Raw genomic sequence first — 17,615 nt, forward strand, 5'->3', positions numbered from 1 at the left:
CTTGCTATCTGATATTCAATACATTCAAATCATTCAGAGAAAAGAGTGGGCTTCAAACCAATGACTTAAAAGTGAAAGGACTTGTATTAATCCTGACTCATCTGTTTCCTAACCACTACCTTAGTTTATCATTCTGATTTAATGAAGAATAAGGCTGTGCAACTTGTAAAGGAAACTAAAGAAAAACATACTGCTACTGAATAAAATGCTGAGAAATCAAGGATAAAGGTGGTAGACTGGGAATTCCCACTGAAAACATTTAATTAGATTCACAGCAAAGCATCATTTCTGGAAATTTTAAAAACTTACATGTACCTACCACTCTAGACTAAAAAATAATATACACAAAGGCCATTTCCAAAGATAATTTTCCCCCACCTACTTAAAAAGTTTATAAAGGATAATTAGCATCCATATTAAGAAACTGCCTCATGAAATTTTAAAAAGTGAGAAAGAAATGAGCTCAATTAAAAAGCTTATTCAAGTGTACCCAAACTCCCCTTGACTTACAGAGGGTTACCCTAAGGTTGAGATAGTTCAAGGCACTATTTACAAAATTTATGCCAGTAACAGCTGCCATTTTAAGAAGCTAAGGAATTTAATGTACTGCTTGGACAACTGGTTAGAAAACAATCAATCTGGTATAGAGCCATTCTAATTACACGAACTCTAAATTTTTTTTTCTTTTTTCTAGAACATTTCTGTATTTCATAAGATTTATTTAAATAAATAAATTTAACCATCTTAGGTATCTGTAGTAAATTTTCATTCAAAATAAGATAAATGTCTATCATTTACACATGGGAGAAAATATTTTTATATTTATAACCTGATCTTATTAAAAAACCCTAACTATAAAAAATGCACATAGAAAAGCTCTGCTATAAACCAGCACTTAGTCTAAAATTCGTAAGAAATTCTAAAACTAAGGTATGCTAGATCCTAAATCAAGTGCTCTCATGTTAATTCCTACTGATTTCTTTGAACTCGGAATTCACATTTTTCAGAAACACAATGGTTAAAATGTCAAGTCAATCACTTCACTTCTGGAAGATATGGCATCCTTCTAGGCCAGAGGGTGACTTAGTATATACACTAGCAGAGCAGATTAAATAGCTTACTAACAGAGACAAACATACAATTCACTAAACTGCGTTAAGACTTTAGCTCTTATGCCTCTCAAACTGTTTTTAAAAAAGTTAGGGTACCCCCCCACTCTCCCCCAGCATATTCTTTCAATCATTGTAATTTTCAAAAACATGTCGAGTTTTAGGCCACCTGGCAAGAGTTTATTTTTAAAAGTAATTTCTACATAACGATTTCACTTCTCTAAACCAAATCCAAGCTGAAACTTGGTTCCAAAAGTGCTAATAATACAACCACAGAATTAAAACATTAAGATTTGGAAGGTTCCTTTGATTTCACCTAGATTCACCTACTCTTAACTCCCTCTAACTGACTGGGGGAAATGAAATGATAAGGTCTGTAGTAAACTAAATGGTATTCACAATTAACAAAATAAAACCCCAGGGAAAAGCTCCAACACCTCCACTATTAAACTGGGATTTGCTATGAAATAAATATTATAAACAAAGAACAAAAGCTAACAATACAAAAAAAGTAGGTCCTTTAAAGAAACAAGAAAAATCAAGTGGAAAGACAAGAGCACATCTATATAGACTTCAAAACATGAAATAATGTTTACACTAAATGAACTATCATCTCATTTTGGTGGACCTAATAGAACTATTCTAATTCCCTAAGTACTACAAATCCATGCACAACAAATAACTGCTCATTAACACAAGCTCTTGTTCTCTCCATGGAAATAATAGCTCTACATTTTATTTTTGAAAAACAGTAACAAGTCTGAAATAAAATAGTATTAACTTTTTACTCCATTAGAAAAAATTTAAACTGGTTCACTCATCCTTTCTTTCCATGCAATTACTGTATTATTTTAAAACATCTGAGTAAAAAGAAATCTATAATATATACATTTAATTCAACCTAAACTCTAAATATACAAATGAAGGCCAGGTGTGGTGGCTCACGCCTGTAATCCCAGCACTTTGGGAGGCCAAGGCGGGCAGACCGCTTGAGGTCAGGAGTTCAAGACCAGTCTGGCCAACATTGTGAAACCCCATCTCTATTAAAAATACAAAAATTAGCTGGGCGTGGTGGTGTGTGCCTGTCATCCCAGCTGCTCTGGAGGCTGAGGCAGGAGCATTGCTTGAACCCAGGAGGCGGAAGTTGCAGTGAACCAAGAACGTGCCACTGCATTCCAGCCTGGGTGAAAGAGTGAGACTCCATCTCGGAAAAAAAAAAAAAAAGAAAATACACATACACACACACACACACACACACACACACAATTCTGTGAGCTTTACTTATACCTGAAAAAATTAACTGGTAATTTCAACAATCTTAAAAAATATTTAGCTTAATACTTTTGATGAGTTTCTTTACATAATTAAAAGCTAATAGTCAACTGGAAAATGTTTTCCTAATTAAATGTATTTGTATTTAAATTGCAATAATGGAGAACTGAAATTTATAAATAAAATCATTCAATTACTGACAATCTAAAAAAATTTCCCCTTTAAAAAAAGAACTATTATGCTAAACTGATAGGTATACATAAACACTAATCTCATTTAATTATATTAATTTACCCAATTCTTAACGTTTAGCATTGAAGACAATTTATACTAATATTTAACCAATTATTTTCTAATAATGATTATTTAGAATGTCAGATACTTTATTTTGTTTACTTCTGTATTCCTTGCAACAGAACACTGCCTGGCTCATAGTAGGTTCTCAGTATATATTGTTAATTGAATTAATAAATCGTTTATCCTATAAGCAAAATCAACTGACTGCATTCATTGGGTTTTTCACACAACCAGAAGTTAGATGAAATGATATTTAAAGAATATTGTTTAAAGAATGTCTGAATATCAATAAAGTTTAATTAACCTTTAATTTTAAAAAGTAATCTAAAATTTCTTACCTGGTAGGGCTGAAAGGCACTATCTTCAGTTAAAAAATCCAGTTGCTTATCTACAAGGAATTCTACTGCAGTGACTGAACTGGGTATATTTCTTTCAACCAGAGGTTTGAAAGTCTGCCAAGAAAAAAAAAATTTCTAATGATAATTTTCTGGGTAGTATCCTGAAATTATGAAGGAACACACACCAATACAATGTATCAATGTCATTATCACTACAGAGTCTTAGGGTACCTAATATTAATTTTCATATTATAAACTAATGCTTTTATCTACACCATAAGGTATCTGTGTTTATTTAAAAGAAACAAACTAGATCTACATGTGATATGGGCATATTTGAGTATACTAAGTCCCAACTGTTTACTTTTAAAAAGGGATGTAATAAAATATGCATGTGTGTAAAAATGTCTGCTTAAAAAGAGAAATTGCTTTTGAAACAGTAAACTGGGTTGTAGAGCTATTTACCCCCACCTTTTTTTTAAACTGTATTATTTCTTATTAAAGACAGTAGTTATTATTTCATTCTTATTAAAGAGAGTAGTTATTATTTCAATGTACACTTTTTGTCTAGCTCATTCACATTAAGCAGGATTTTAAATGATCAGGAAGTATCTGGTCTTTTAACTCCACCCCTTGCACTCCCACCCCCGCCCCTGCACCAAGCACAGATAAAAATCCCGCAGCTTCGGTGAGAGAAGCATGGAGGAAGGGAGTAGAGAGAGTCCGGTAAGAAGTACTACACAAAACTCTACTTTGCAGTCAAATCCAAATCTCCACTCTTCTTTTAAAAAAAGTCAATCCAAGGTCATTTGATTCCTTTAAGAAGATACCTTTAACATATGAGATTTAACTCGTATCTTGGGTGGGGATGACAGGGACAGAGCCAGGGTAGGAAGAGGAAGGAAACAGGGATACAATGTATAAATTTCTTTATGACTATCACACTCACTTTCAAAGTAGATGAAGACTAAATAAAATACAAGTGTCTTATATTCATGGTACTGTTCTAAAAACTTGAAAATGAAAACAAAATTCCACCATTTTAAAAACACAGCTGCTTTACTATAAAAAAATTTTTTAACTGGAAAAAAGTTCGGAAAACAGAATTAATAATCAACTCAATTTCTAAGTTACCTATATCACATGGAGAAATCTTTCTAGCTACAGGGTAATTTGTGTTAATATTTCCACACAAAACAAAGATTTTGGCATAGACAGTACAAATTACCAGGCATTTCAAAATCATTGTGTTTCCCCTTTCTCTTATTCTGTCTTAAAAAATATATAACATCTTGTTAATAACAATAAACATACTCCAGGGAAAAACTTCAAGATGTTTGGTTTGGAGTGGCTTTTAAGGAGTTAATTTCTATATTTAAGAAATTCCTAAGAGGAATTTCAGGTTGACTCACTGCAATCTGTAACAATGTTTCAAAGTTAAAAATTTAATATTAAATTTAAGCAAGTCTTATTTCTATGCTATCTACATCATGAAGTTACAAATAATATTTTAATTAAAAAACAGGAAAAGTTATCTTATATTCTCACTTATTTTCGATATTTAAGATCAGAAAATCTAGTCACAGTAACATCCTCTCTCCCATATCCTAGGCTAACCTTTTAAGCACTCTATTATTTATCAAAATTACTATTATTTGGGTGAGAAATCACATTTTCAAAATAGAAAATCCTCACATTATTTAGCTGTTTCCTTCTACTGTTATCATTTAACACTTTTCAATTACACAAAATCCTATAGGATTTCATAAAATCCTATTTATTATTTTACTTAAGTGACAAAAAGTTTGTAAGAAATTCAAGAGCATTTATTGTATTTAGGCTTTAAAAGTGTCCACCACTACTTGACCAATTGACATGAAATATGTAACATAAACAGGGATATTCGGCTGATCCCTACTGTAAAAAATGTTTTTTCATATTATATCTCTGTCAGTTTAGTTTTTAAGTAAACTAGAAAACACTGGCATCTTCTCAAGAGGACTTTTAATCCTTGAACATTATCAAATGATCTATTTCTTTTCAAACAGTACCATATCAGGTCAACTCATGAAGGTTAACAAAAAGGTCCACAAAAGGTATTATCTAAGTGGCTAAAGATACAATTCAATTAAGTAGGATTTGAAAAAGAAGTAAAGTTCTCCTTCTGGAGTGCCTCTTTCTTACGCAAATAATACAGGTGGCTTGCATTTCCTATGAGACCTAGTCATTTTATAATATGAAAAACATTCTTCTGAAGAGAGCTCTCCTTTTCAAGGTAGGTCAGAGTTCTAAGGGTAAATTTCAATAAGCCGACCTATGATTTAAATTATTCTAAGTTAATTTGAAAAAAGGATTTCTAAGCTAAAAAAATTCTCACGTTTTAAGATGTCTCATTGAAAGCCAAGTAAAATTTGGCTACCAGAAATCTAAGAAAACTAGCTGACAATGATCAAATTTGAATACTCTTACAAGGACATGAGTACTTATAATCATTTACAAGTGGAAGTCCAAAGTATATCATGCTTCTTAAATAGCAAATAAAAAGTGCTGATAAATACTTTTATAGTATTTGTTAAAAGAAATGTTTCAATATTTATTAAATGAGAAACAGTGAATATGTGTGACTGCTCTACTTTAAGGAAAAATGAAAGGCAAACAACATATGAAGTGATATTAAAATACACCCCGGTTTTTTTAACTGGCAAAACAACCATGTTAAGTATTGCTAATTTTTGTACTAGTCTAGTACATTTCAAAGGAACATTATAAGTTTAAAAATAATAAAAAACATATTTAAATAAAAACAAATGGGTCCTACAGCTGGTATGATGAAATTTGTAGTAAATAGTTCATGGGTCTAGGTGCACTGGAATGTAAAGAAACTAGAACTCATGCATAACTAATTCAACACTCTAAAGATATATCATTCTATGAGTAACTTCCACAGCCTAAAGGGAAGCAATGAGCTAACATCTGATGAAAGTCACAGTAGAATATGGCCCTAATCACAAAAGACTATCATTCAAATGCTCTAAAAAGCCTTTGAAAACCAAAATGAAAATTACTAACACTAAATGTTCAGTTGAAACAAAATGCTTTTTCAATTTTATTAATGGAGTGAGAGTTTTTTTTAAGGTCATTTATCAGTGTTAAACATACTTTTTAAAAATAGTCTACGGCCAAAATAAATATAGTTGAGAGCCTGCATTTCTAGTAGGGCCTACCAAACTATAGGAAGAATGCTTAGAACAACTGTATCCTGTTTGGGGCTCCACGCTGCACCACATTCCATTCACATGAGGAAGACGCGAACAGATGAGCCCTCCCCGAAAAACATTTTTAAAATAAATCAGCTACAGCTCTTAAACACAACTCAGCTGCTCAAACAAACGATGTTAAAGCTCACCATTTCACATTTAACAGGAAATTCAAGGAGCTTATGTCTGCAGTCTTAGTTTCTAACAATCTCCGGTTAACAGTTAACAATTCCAAGTTAAAAAAAAAAAAACAGGCTTATTAACTGCAAAAATACTAATATAAATCTCACCAAAGGTAAATACTAAAGCAGAAAACAACCTAAGCAACATTTTAGAAGTTAAGATTTAGTCTACCAAAAAAAAAAAAAAAAAAAAGGACTGGAGTGACTTGAAAGAACAAAGTCCAAATTCCCACCCAAGCAGGTCTATTGAAAAACACGATACTGTTTGAAAACAAGTTGGGGGTGGGGAAGGGAATAACCAAAAAAAAACCTTACAAAACAAATACCCCCACTTCCCTTGAAACACTAGTCTGAAAATCCTAATTTGAAGCACTTCTGCCATAATACTTTAAACAATTAAACTCGTTTTTTAACATTTACAGTTATTAAATTACTACAAACACAATAAACCTTTTTAAACAAATGAAAGTTAAAAATTCTTAAAACTAAAAACATTGAGGCCAGATCTTTTATAAAAGGCAGTGACCTTAATTTCTCAGGCTGAGAAGAAAAACCAAATGTAAATTAAGACAAAAGAAAAAGGAAGCAGAAAAATACAAACCGTACTTTGTTCTTGAGAATTTTAAAGTATCTTTAAATCTCAGAAATCCACAAGGCTTTAAAGGTCAGTAAGTATTTGCTGAAATTTCTATTTTGTTCTGGAAGAGTATCTAGTGTAAATACTTCTTTAGTCTTCAAAAATCACAGGCAAATGGCTCTCAAACCAAGCATTTCTGAGCTCACTTGCAGCGGCGTCATTGTATAGGAAGAAAAGCCAAGACCACAGAACGAAGCAGGAGCTGTAACCTAACAAGTCTCCAACGAGCAAATGACGATTTTCTGTCTGCTCTGGCTCAGCCCTGGCAGTGATGAGGATTACAACTCGCTCTTTGTCATCAGCACTGTGGTGTTAACGACTAAGAAATCCTGCAGCTGAAGCACTACTGCATCCTCCGATCTGGGTCAGGATAATTTCTCTCGAGGTCGCTTACATAACCAGTAAGATACTCCAAATAAAGAGAACAGCCATCCATCAGCTGGAGAAAGCCTTTCCCACTGTACTCTGTCTGCGTGGAAACACAGTGCAGTAGCTTCCAACAGTGCAGACACCCAAATGAGAACGAGTACTTGGCTTAGGGCACACTGAGAGAAGGGAAGAGGCGGTGCTCTGTAAACTGTAACTAATCCCCCGTCACAGGTGCTGATGGAGTCACTTCCAGCACGAGTCACATTACTAGTGATTACTCATTTGGCTGCGGCCATAGAGACTGGCTCATAATTTTAACAACAGACAAAGACAGACTAGTGGCGAGACTGAAAGCTCAAGTTTACTGTCTCCTTCATAAAGCAAATGCAAATACTAAGTTTTTGCTTTCCAGATTTACCAAGGTGAGAAAGTGCAGAAAAGAAATAACATGTGACTATCTCTCAAGTTGGTAAAAATAAAGCATCAAATATACTTTGTATGTTTTTGGACACGATTTATTTATTAGTATAACCATTTTGCCTTAAAAATATTAAAAACTTCAAAATAAATCAATTTAAAATATTTTTAGACAATGATCTCAACAATCTCATAGGCATTTTACTAAAAAAAAAACTGGTAATATTTATTTTGGTAGATTTGAAAATATTCCTCAACCATTTTCACTCATTACAAAAAACAACTTAACCTAGATAGTTCTAAGATACTTACAATTTGAAAGCATAAAATGCATTTCTCAGATGTGTTATATAATATAGTCTCTTAACATCTATCTAAATTCTAGAGTTCTGCTGTCTGATGTTGTCCAATATGGTAGTTACTAATCATATGTGTCAACTGAGCACCTGAAATGTAGTTAATCTGAATTGAGATGTGTGATGTACAAAATACACATTGAATATAAAAAAATTAAGATGTATCTCATGAATAATTTTATTTTGATATGCTAATATTTTGACATATTGGGTTAAATAAAATACTGTAAAATTAATACACCTATGTTAAAATTTTGATGTAAAGACTTAATTTAAAATCACACATGTAGCTCACATTTTATTTCTACTGGACAAGAATGCTCTAATAGTAAGTTCTCTATTTTTTGGAGGACGTAGTCTTGCTCTGTTACCCAGGCTGGAGCGCAGTGGCATGATCTCAACTCACTGCAACCTCCGCCTCCTGGGTTCAAGCGATTCTCCTCCCTCAGCCTCCCAAGTAGCTGGCATTACAGGGATGCACCACCAAGCCCAGCTAATTTTTGTATTTTTAGTAGACACAGGGTCTCACCACATTGGCCAGGCTGGTCTCAAAAACTCCTGACCTCAGGCTATCCACCCGCCTCGGCCTCCCAAAGTACTGGGATTACAGGTGTGAGCCACTGTGTCCAGCCTCTTCTTTTTTTTTTGAGACAGGATTTTGCTCTGTTGCCCAGGCTAGAGTGCAGTGGCGCGATCTTGGCTCACTGCAATCTCTGGCTCCTGGGCTCAAGCGATCCTCCGACCTCAGCCTGCCATGTAGATGGGACTACAGGTGGGCATCACCATGCCTAGCTAACTCTTTGTATTTTTTGTAGAGACAGGGTTTCACCATGTTGTCCAGAATGGTCTGGAACTCCTGAACTTAAGCGATCCACCCACCTCGGTTTCCTAAAGTGCTGGGATTTCAGGCATGAGTCACCCTGACAGGCCTTATAGTAATTTCTCGTTTCATAGTGGAGACTTATGTGGATATGAGACTGACTTTGGCTACTCAATAAATCAAAGAGCAGAGATGGAATGGGATATAAATTTGTGGCTCTATGTAAAACATCAGGTTATGTCTATTAATTTGTCAGTATAATTAAATTTTAACCTTTAGAGCATCCAGCGAAAATTTCCAAGTTTCTGACTTAGAGCAGGAAAGCTGGCCATATACTTAAGTCAACCACGCTTCGGCATTACAATTTAATTGAAATGGTTTCAGTTTTATTGTAGAAATTACATGATGAAAGAGGAATTATATATGGTAACATGCACTGAAACTTTAAAAATACACTTGTAGGTGCAAGAAAATATTTAATCTATTTTAAAAAGATGTATGTAAATAGTCTTTTTTTTCTTTTCTTTTTTTTTCTGAGAGAGAATCTCACTGTTGCCCAGGCTGGAGTACAGTGGCATGATCTCAGCTCACTGCAACCTCTGCCCCCGTGGGGATTCAAGCAATTCTCCTGCCTCAGCCTCCAGAGTAGCTGGGACTATAGACACGCGCCACCGTGCCCGGCTAATTTTTGTATTTTCAGTAGAGACAGGGGTGTCATCATGTTGACCAAGCTGGTTTCGGATCCCTGGCCTCAAGTGATCCACCCATCTCAGCCTCTCAAAGTGCTGGGATTACAGGCGTGAGCCACCATGCCCGGATGTAAATAGTCTTTTATTATAAATGTATCCCTATGGAGAAATCTCGATTTCAGTAAATCTAAAAACTCATGCTAATTAAAAAAAATTTTTTTGAGATAGAGTTTCGCTCATGTTGCTCAGGCTGGAGTGCAACGGTGTGATCTTGGCTCACTGCAACCACTGCCTCCTGGGTTCAAGCGATTCTCCTGCCTCAGCCTCCTGTATAGCTGGGATTACATGCATGCACCACAACACTTGGCTAATTTTGTATTCATACTGATGTTTTTTAAGTACCACATACATAATCCCTTTAAATCTACTCCAGAAGTATCAATTTCATTTCACAGAAATTATCAGGTTAGCTACTGAAAAGAGGCCGGGATCAGTGGTGGGTGGATCACTTGAGGTCAAGAGTTTCAGACCAGCCTGGCCATCATGGCAAACCCCGTTTGTACTAAAAATACAAAAATTAGCCAGGGCATGGTGGCGTACCTGTAGTCTCAGCTACTCTGGAGGCTGAGGCAGGAGAATTGTTTGAACCTGGGAGACGGAGGCTGCAGTGAGCCGAGATCATACCACTGCACTCTGGCCTGGGTGACAGAGCAAGACTCTGTCTCAAAAAAAAAAAAAAAAAAAAAAGAACCAAGAAAAACTACCGAAAAGATATTTTCAATTTAGTATATGATGAACTTGCACTTATAAAAAGAATGAAAAAGAGATGGGCAATGATTAGCCTAAGACTGTGAGTAAAGTATGGCTTTATTTTACAGAACATATTGTGTAGAACATGCATGATCCAGAAGGTAACTTTATTTTTTTGAGATGGAGTTTTGCTCTTTTTTGCCCAGGCTGGAGTGCAATGGCACAATCTCGGCTCACTGCAACCTCTGCCTCCTGGGTTCAAGCAATTCTCCTGCCTCAGCCTCCCAAGTAGCTGGGATTACAGGTGCACGCCACCACGCCCAGCTAATTTTGTATTTTTAGTAGAGAAAGGGTTTCACCATGCTGACCAGGTTGGTCTCAAACTCCTGACCTCAGGTGATCCACCCGCCTCGGCCTCCCAAAGTTGCTGGGATTACAGGCATGAGCCACTGCTCCCAGCCAAGGTAACTTTAGAACGAAGTGTTTTTAATAATGTTGTCAAGTGGATATTAAATCGCATATAACCATCCTAATAATTCATTCATAATTAATCAGACATAAAATAAAAAGAATCTATGTAAATAAAAGAACTCACAATGTCATGTTACCAAACCAAAAAAAGCAAATGCTTAATACAGCTTAATATAACAAACTATCAAATTTTAAGTACTTTAGTACATTTCCCCAATTTATTGTACATTAGAAAATTTCACAGGATTTATCTCATAATCTTGCATAAACTCGAGTTTGTCTACACTATATGATATAGACTTAAAAACAGCTATTTTTGCTTCTCAACTACTTCAGTCCCTTACAGAATCATATAGCACAAAGTACACTTAGCTAAACCATACAATTGCCTCACAAGTCATACATTCTTAGTAACACAAATGTACTAATTTTTAGTAAAATTAATGTAATTAACAATACTGAAAAACCAAACATTCATTTTTAAAAAGTATTTCACACTACATCATGGTTGAATTAAAATAAGACTGGCTTCTCCACTACTAAAAATACTATAGAATCAATTCTTGATGCAAAGGATGCAGAGTTACAACTAGTTGGTAATAATGAATGCCTTTTAAATATTTAAAATGGGCTTGACATACATATATGTAGAGACTGGGTCTCACTCTGTTGTCCAGGCCAGAGTGCAGTGGAGCTATCAGCTCACTGCAGCCTCAAACTCCTGGGGCTCAAGCCATCCTCCTGCCTCAGTCTCCTGAGCAGCTGGGACTACAAGTGCCACCACATCTGGCTAATATAAATATATTAATGTGACTGGTCTGGTATTAATTGGTCTGGTACTCTGGTAAATTTTTAACACAAACAAAAATAATGAAGTAATGACATAGAGAACCCACTTGGTATCAAGCATAAATTGCTAGCTTTTACTTCAAGTCTCCTTAATGCACTCCTGTTCTTATAACTCATTAGAGAATGGTAGATCCCACCTTTCACACATTTTAGTCCTTTAAATTGATTGTTCTTATGGCTTATACCTTCTTTACTAGACTGAGGTAAAAAGGTGAAAAGTTAATTTTTCTTTCTTTTTGTTGGGAGGTGAGGAGGGGAGTAAAAGGCCTTTTTTGGCTGCTAAACCAGGCTAGGGGAAGAGGAAACTACTCCAGTTACTGCCCAGAAATACACATCTCTAACTTCCTTCCTTTTTAGTTGGTTTCTAGGTTACAAGCTGAATATATCAACACAGGTCAGAAGGTAAACAGAGGCTAAAAGGAAGGCAACACTGCCTGCCTACCCAAAGAAAATCTGCTCCTTCCAGTAATGTGAGAATCTTATATGTACAATTTTAGGAGTTAAAATAAACAAAGATTTTGGTTCCATTTATCTTGGGCCATGAAAAGAATACATCTCTCATCTTTATACACGTGGAAGCCTAAACAAACCACTGGATTTTAAAAAATTATACAGACTCAAAAACAAAAAAGCAAAAAACTCTTACAAGTTCAATGATCTAGCAATATAAATATTTTTAAAGACATATGGGTGGAAAAAAAGATGAATAACAATAGTAGGAGGAATTCAACTTGATTGGCCTTACAAGAAAGCTGACTATAATTCATTAAAGTATTTTTCAATAAGCCATACTGTAAAATCTACGAAAATACATAAAAATGTAACTCCTACATCATTGTAATGTCCAAAGGATTAAGTTTTTAACAGTAGGTCATACGCAGTGGTTCACGCCTGTAATCCCAGCACTCTGGGAGGCGGAGGCAGGTGGATCACTTGAGCCCAAGAGTTTAGATCAGCCTGGGCAACATGGTGAAACCCTGTCTCTACAAAGAATAAATAAAAATAGCCAGGTGTGGTGGCACGCACCTGTGGTCCCAGCTACTCAGGAGGCTGAGGTGGGAGGATCGCTTCAGCCCAGGAGCCAGAGGTTGCAGGGAGCTGAGATTGTGCCACTGCACTCCAGTCTGGGTGACAGAGCGAGACTCAGTCTCAAAAAAAAAAAACAAAAAAGTTTTTAACATTAATAACTCCATGCAGATCTTCTAAGCAATGCAAAACTTGTGTATCACAGTTTCAAACCTTCAATAGTCTATGATTTCTACAAGGATTTCTAGTAGATATGGACCTTAAGACTTTTTTTAACTCTCCTATCTCCAGCAAACATTGTAGCACATTCATTCAATCAATAGGTATAAAATGGCTTCTATGTGCAAGGCACCATGCTTTGGGCCAGGGTATGCAATAGTGAGGAAAAGACAACCAAATTCTTACCCTAGCAGAGTATTCAGTCTTTTATAAGAGAACGGAATACAGTAATCATACAAATCAAGCAGCAATCATACAAGCAGACATAGTGGCATGCCCCTGGAATCCCAGCTACTTAGAAAGTGAGCTGAGAGGATGGCTTGAGCCCAGGGAGTAGGAGACCAGCCTGGGCAACATAGCAAGTTGCTGTCTCTAAAAATATAGGTATTTTTAAAAAAGAAATACAAAATTTAGTCCTATTACTTTAATGTTAGAAATACTCTCATTTTTACAGATAAAAAAATGGACACTCAAGAGTCTAAGTGACTTTGTTTGTCAAAAATCTTGTTTATAGAAGTGCTAGGACCAGAACTTGGATTTCCTAATTCACAGCTGAATGATTTTTACATCATAAGATGGTGTGAAAGCATTGTATTTATTTTCATGCTGGTTGGCATGGGTGGCAGAGAGCAAAGTGTTTTGCCATCTGCTGAATTAAACTTTAAACTTTGAACGCTGAATGGAGAAAAATGAAGCCTGTCTAGAAGAAACTGCAAAGTCACAAAGTACAAAGGAAAAGAAGTATGACATAAGTTTATGTATTTTTAATTTGCTTTACTGACATACGTCACCTTTCACAAAGGAGAAATAAGCAGGATTAGGAGGAAAAATCAATTCAACATAAAGGGTTTTTAAAGCTATGTTCAGAAAAAGACCATTGGGAAAGATGATAAAACACCAATATTTGGAAGAAAGAAAAGCTTATTTAATTACTTTTATTTCTGTCAAGAAAAAGTGATTTTACTATGGAAAATATGAACTAGAGATTAAAAAAAAACTAAAGATTAAATGATATGTAGAGGATCCTTTTTGTTTCCAAAAATAGTTTTCTTAACAAGTAACATAATTATATTTGAGAAAATTTGTAAAATAAATGCATGAAAAAGATCCCATATTCTTATCCTTAGTGAACCCAGCCAGTTAACTATTTAAATGCACTTTCAGCCCTTTTTTTCCTCACAACCATATTAGTTATCAACATTCAGGATACACACAAATTTTAAGTTGCTCATTTTATTTAATAATCTTCTCATGTTCTTACATTGCCATCATTTTAACGACTTAAAAAATAGGCATGAGTTTATTAAAGCATTAGTTTTATTATTCATTCTCTTAATGTTGAATGCTAAAGCTGCTTGCAATTTTGTATTATAAACAATACTATGAACATCTTCATGCTTTTAGTAATTAAAAATCATAGATTAAATTATATGTTAGAATACTAAATTGGTAGGTACAAGCTCAGAGCCATTAACTGGTAGTCTTTGAAAAAAATCATGGCATTGCCAAGACATTAGAGATAGGCAGTTGAGGCCGGGCACGGTGGCTCATACCTGTAATCCCAGCACTTTGGGAGGCCGAGGCGGGCAGATCACAAGGTCAGGAGATCGAGACCATCCTGGCTAACACGGTGAAACCCCGTCTCTACTAAAAATACAAAAAGTTAGCTGGGCGGGGTGGCGGGTGCCTGTAGTCCCAGCTACTCTGGAGGCTGAAGCAGGAGAATGGCGTGAACCTGGGAGGCGGAGCTTCCAGTGAGCCGAGACCCCGCCACTGCACTCCAGCCTGGGGGACAGAGTGAGATTCTGTCTCAAAAAAAAAAAAAAAAAAGACCAGCCTGGCCAACATGGTGAAACCCCAACTCTACTAAAAATACAAAAATCAGCTGGACATGGTGGCAGGTGCCTGTGATCCCAGCTACTCAGGAGGCTGAGGCAGGCATGGGGATTACAGGTGCCCACCACCACTACGCCCCAGCTAATCTTTGTATTTTTAGTAGGGACAGGGATTCGCCATATTGGCCAGGGTGGTCTCCTGACCTCAGGTGATCCACCCTCCTCAACCTCCCAGTGCTGGGATTACAGACTTGAGCCATGGCACCCTGCCAGGAAACCAATTTTAATTACGTATGTAATTAACAGTAGTCCCACAAAATATGAGACTCACTGAAGAGTAAGATATTGAAGCTTATACAGCATCTGAAGCTATGGAAGGAATAGAAGCTTGGGGCTTTTTTTTTTTTGAGACAGAGTCTCGCTCTGTCGCCCAGGCTGGAGTGCAGTGGCAAGATCTCGGCTCATGAACTCCGCCTCCCGGGTTCATGCCATTCTCCTGCCTCAGCCTCCCGAGTAGCTGGGACTACGGGCACCCACCACCACGCCCAGCTAAGTTTTTGTATTTTTAGTAGAGACAGGGTTTCACCGTGTTAGCCAGGATGGTCTCGATCTCCTGACCTCGTGATCCGCCCGCCTCAGCCTCTCAAAGTGCTGGGATTACAGGCGTGAGCCACCGTGCCTGGCCAAAATAGTAATCTCTATTTTTTTATTTTTTTTAATCAATGTTGACCAGGTTGGCCTCGAATGTGTAGCCTCGCCTCCCCGAGTGCCAGGGCAACCGGCCTGAGCCACCGAGACTCCCAGAAGCTTGGGGCTTTTAAGGGTTGGTGTCTACACAAGTTATACAAAATGGAGTGAGAGGAGGAAATATATGATGAATAAAGATAGTCTTGTTATGCAGACTAAAGTCTCTCAGGTAATAACAGTTGTCTGCAGCAGCCCTTTCCCTGATACAGGTAACTTTTACTAAAGTAGATCTCCTTTATAGATGGGTAAATTTCTTTTACAAAAGGGCAGCTTTTCAGAATTACTCCTGTGTCTGCAGATTCTCAGAATAACTAGCTCAAAACATGGCAAAAAAAGATATTTTGGGGATGGTATACTGTGGTCTCTTATCAGAATATTTTGGGTGGGGTATCTTGAGCCAACAATGGATAATCAGTATAATGAAAATTTTTAAAATACAAATTGACCAAGAGCAAAATATATATATATATATATATATATATATATATATATATATATATATTTTTTTTTTTTTTTTTTTTTTTTTTTTTTTTTGAGACAGAGTCTTGCTCTGTCTCTCAGGCTGGAGTGCAATCTTGTGATCTTGGCTCACTGAAACCTCTGCCTCTTGGGTTCAAGAGATTCTCCTGCCTCAGCCTCCCGAGTAGCTGGGATTACAGGTGTGCGCCACCACGCCTGTCTAACTTTTCTATTTTTAGTAGAGATGGGGTTTCGCCATGTTGGCCAGGCTGGTCTCCAACTACCTCAGGTTATCTGCCCACCTCGACCTCCCAAAGTGCTGGGATTACAGGCATTAGCCACTGCACCCAGCCTGCATTTTAATAAAAACAAAAGTTATTAGGTTAATAAGATTTGAAACTAAGCTTTAAGGAACTTGACTTAAACAAAACTTTTATCAAGACAACCTACAATAGGTAAGTCAATGAAATACAGGCTGGATGATAATTACGTATCTGCAGTGGGTTAAAGAGTACTGATTAATAGGCCAGGCACAGTGGCTCACAGCTGTAATCCCAGCACTTTGGGAAGTTGAGGTAGGCAGATCACTTGAGGTTGGGAGTTTGAGACCAGCCTTACCAACATGGTAAAACCCTGTCTCTACTAAAAATACAACAATTAAAAGAGAATAATAATAATAAAATTAGCCAGGTGTGGTAGCGCATGCCTGTAGTCCCAGCTACTTGGGAGGCTGAGGCAGGAGAATCCCTTGAACCCAGGAGGCAAAGGCTGCAGTGAGCTGAGATTACGCCACTGCACTCTGGCCTGGGCGACAGATGAGACTCCGTCTCCAAAAAAATCAAAAGCAAGCAAACAAACAAACAAAAAAAAGAGTACTGATTAATAGTACTGTTGCCGAGCGTGTGATCCCAGCACCTTTAGGAGGCCGAAGTCGGGAGTTCAAGACCAGCCTGACCAACATGGAGAAATCCTGTCTCTACTAAAAATACAAAATTAGTCAGGCATGGTGACACATGCCTGTAATCCCAGCTACTTGGGAAGCTGAGGCAGGAGAATCGCTGGAACCCAGGAGGCAGAGGTTGCGGTGAGCTGATATTGTGCCATTGCACTCCAGCCTGGACAACAAGAGCAAAACTCCCATCTCAAAAAAAAAAAAAAAAAATAGTACTGTTATTAACCTGTGATATGTTATTCATTCATTTCTGGTCTTATATACTCATTATCGCTTGAAAGCTATCTCTATTTTCAAATTAACAAATGACAGAATGGCTGGCTGCACACGGTAGCTCACGCCTGTAATCCCAACACTTTGGGAGGCCGAGGCAGCTGGATCACCTGAGGTCAAGAGTTTTAGACTAGCCTGGCCAACATGGTGAAACCTCATCTCTACTAAAAATACAAAAAATTCTCCAGGTGTGTTGGCGGGCGCCTGTAATCCCAGCTACTCAGGAGGCTGAGGCAGGAGAATCGCTTGAACCCACGAGGCAGAGGTTGCAGTGAGCCAAGACGGTGCCAT

At 36.8% G+C, this 17,615-nt stretch overlaps 1 protein-coding gene across 23 annotated transcripts in view; it reads right to left on the reverse strand.

Moving 5' to 3' along the window:
• JMJD1C (jumonji domain containing 1C) overlaps nt 1-17,615 on the reverse strand; it is a 354,297-nt gene that overhangs the window by 94,249 nt on the left and 242,433 nt on the right. For 14 of the 23 annotated variants that reach the window (XR_010146905.1, XR_010146906.1, XM_054659659.2 and 11 more), the window contains one exon: nt 3,017-3,130. The exons of 5 other annotated variants lie outside the window; for them this stretch is intronic. Coding sequence is in view for 6 of the 18 variants with exons in the window: in XM_063781838.1 (XP_063637908.1) it covers nt 3,017-3,130 (114 nt within the window). In the remaining 12 variants the exon portion in view is untranslated. Of the gene's footprint in view, nt 1-3,016; nt 3,131-7,056; nt 7,850-17,615 lie in introns of those variants that run through there. 4 more of the 23 variants (XM_063781844.1, XM_001166726.8, XM_016918380.4 and 1 more) reach the window with 4 other exon arrangements.

Source organism: Pan troglodytes, chromosome 8, assembly GCF_028858775.2.
Source record: "Pan troglodytes isolate AG18354 chromosome 8, NHGRI_mPanTro3-v2.0_pri, whole genome shotgun sequence".
Classification (NCBI taxonomy): domain Eukaryota; kingdom Metazoa; phylum Chordata; class Mammalia; order Primates; family Hominidae; genus Pan; species Pan troglodytes.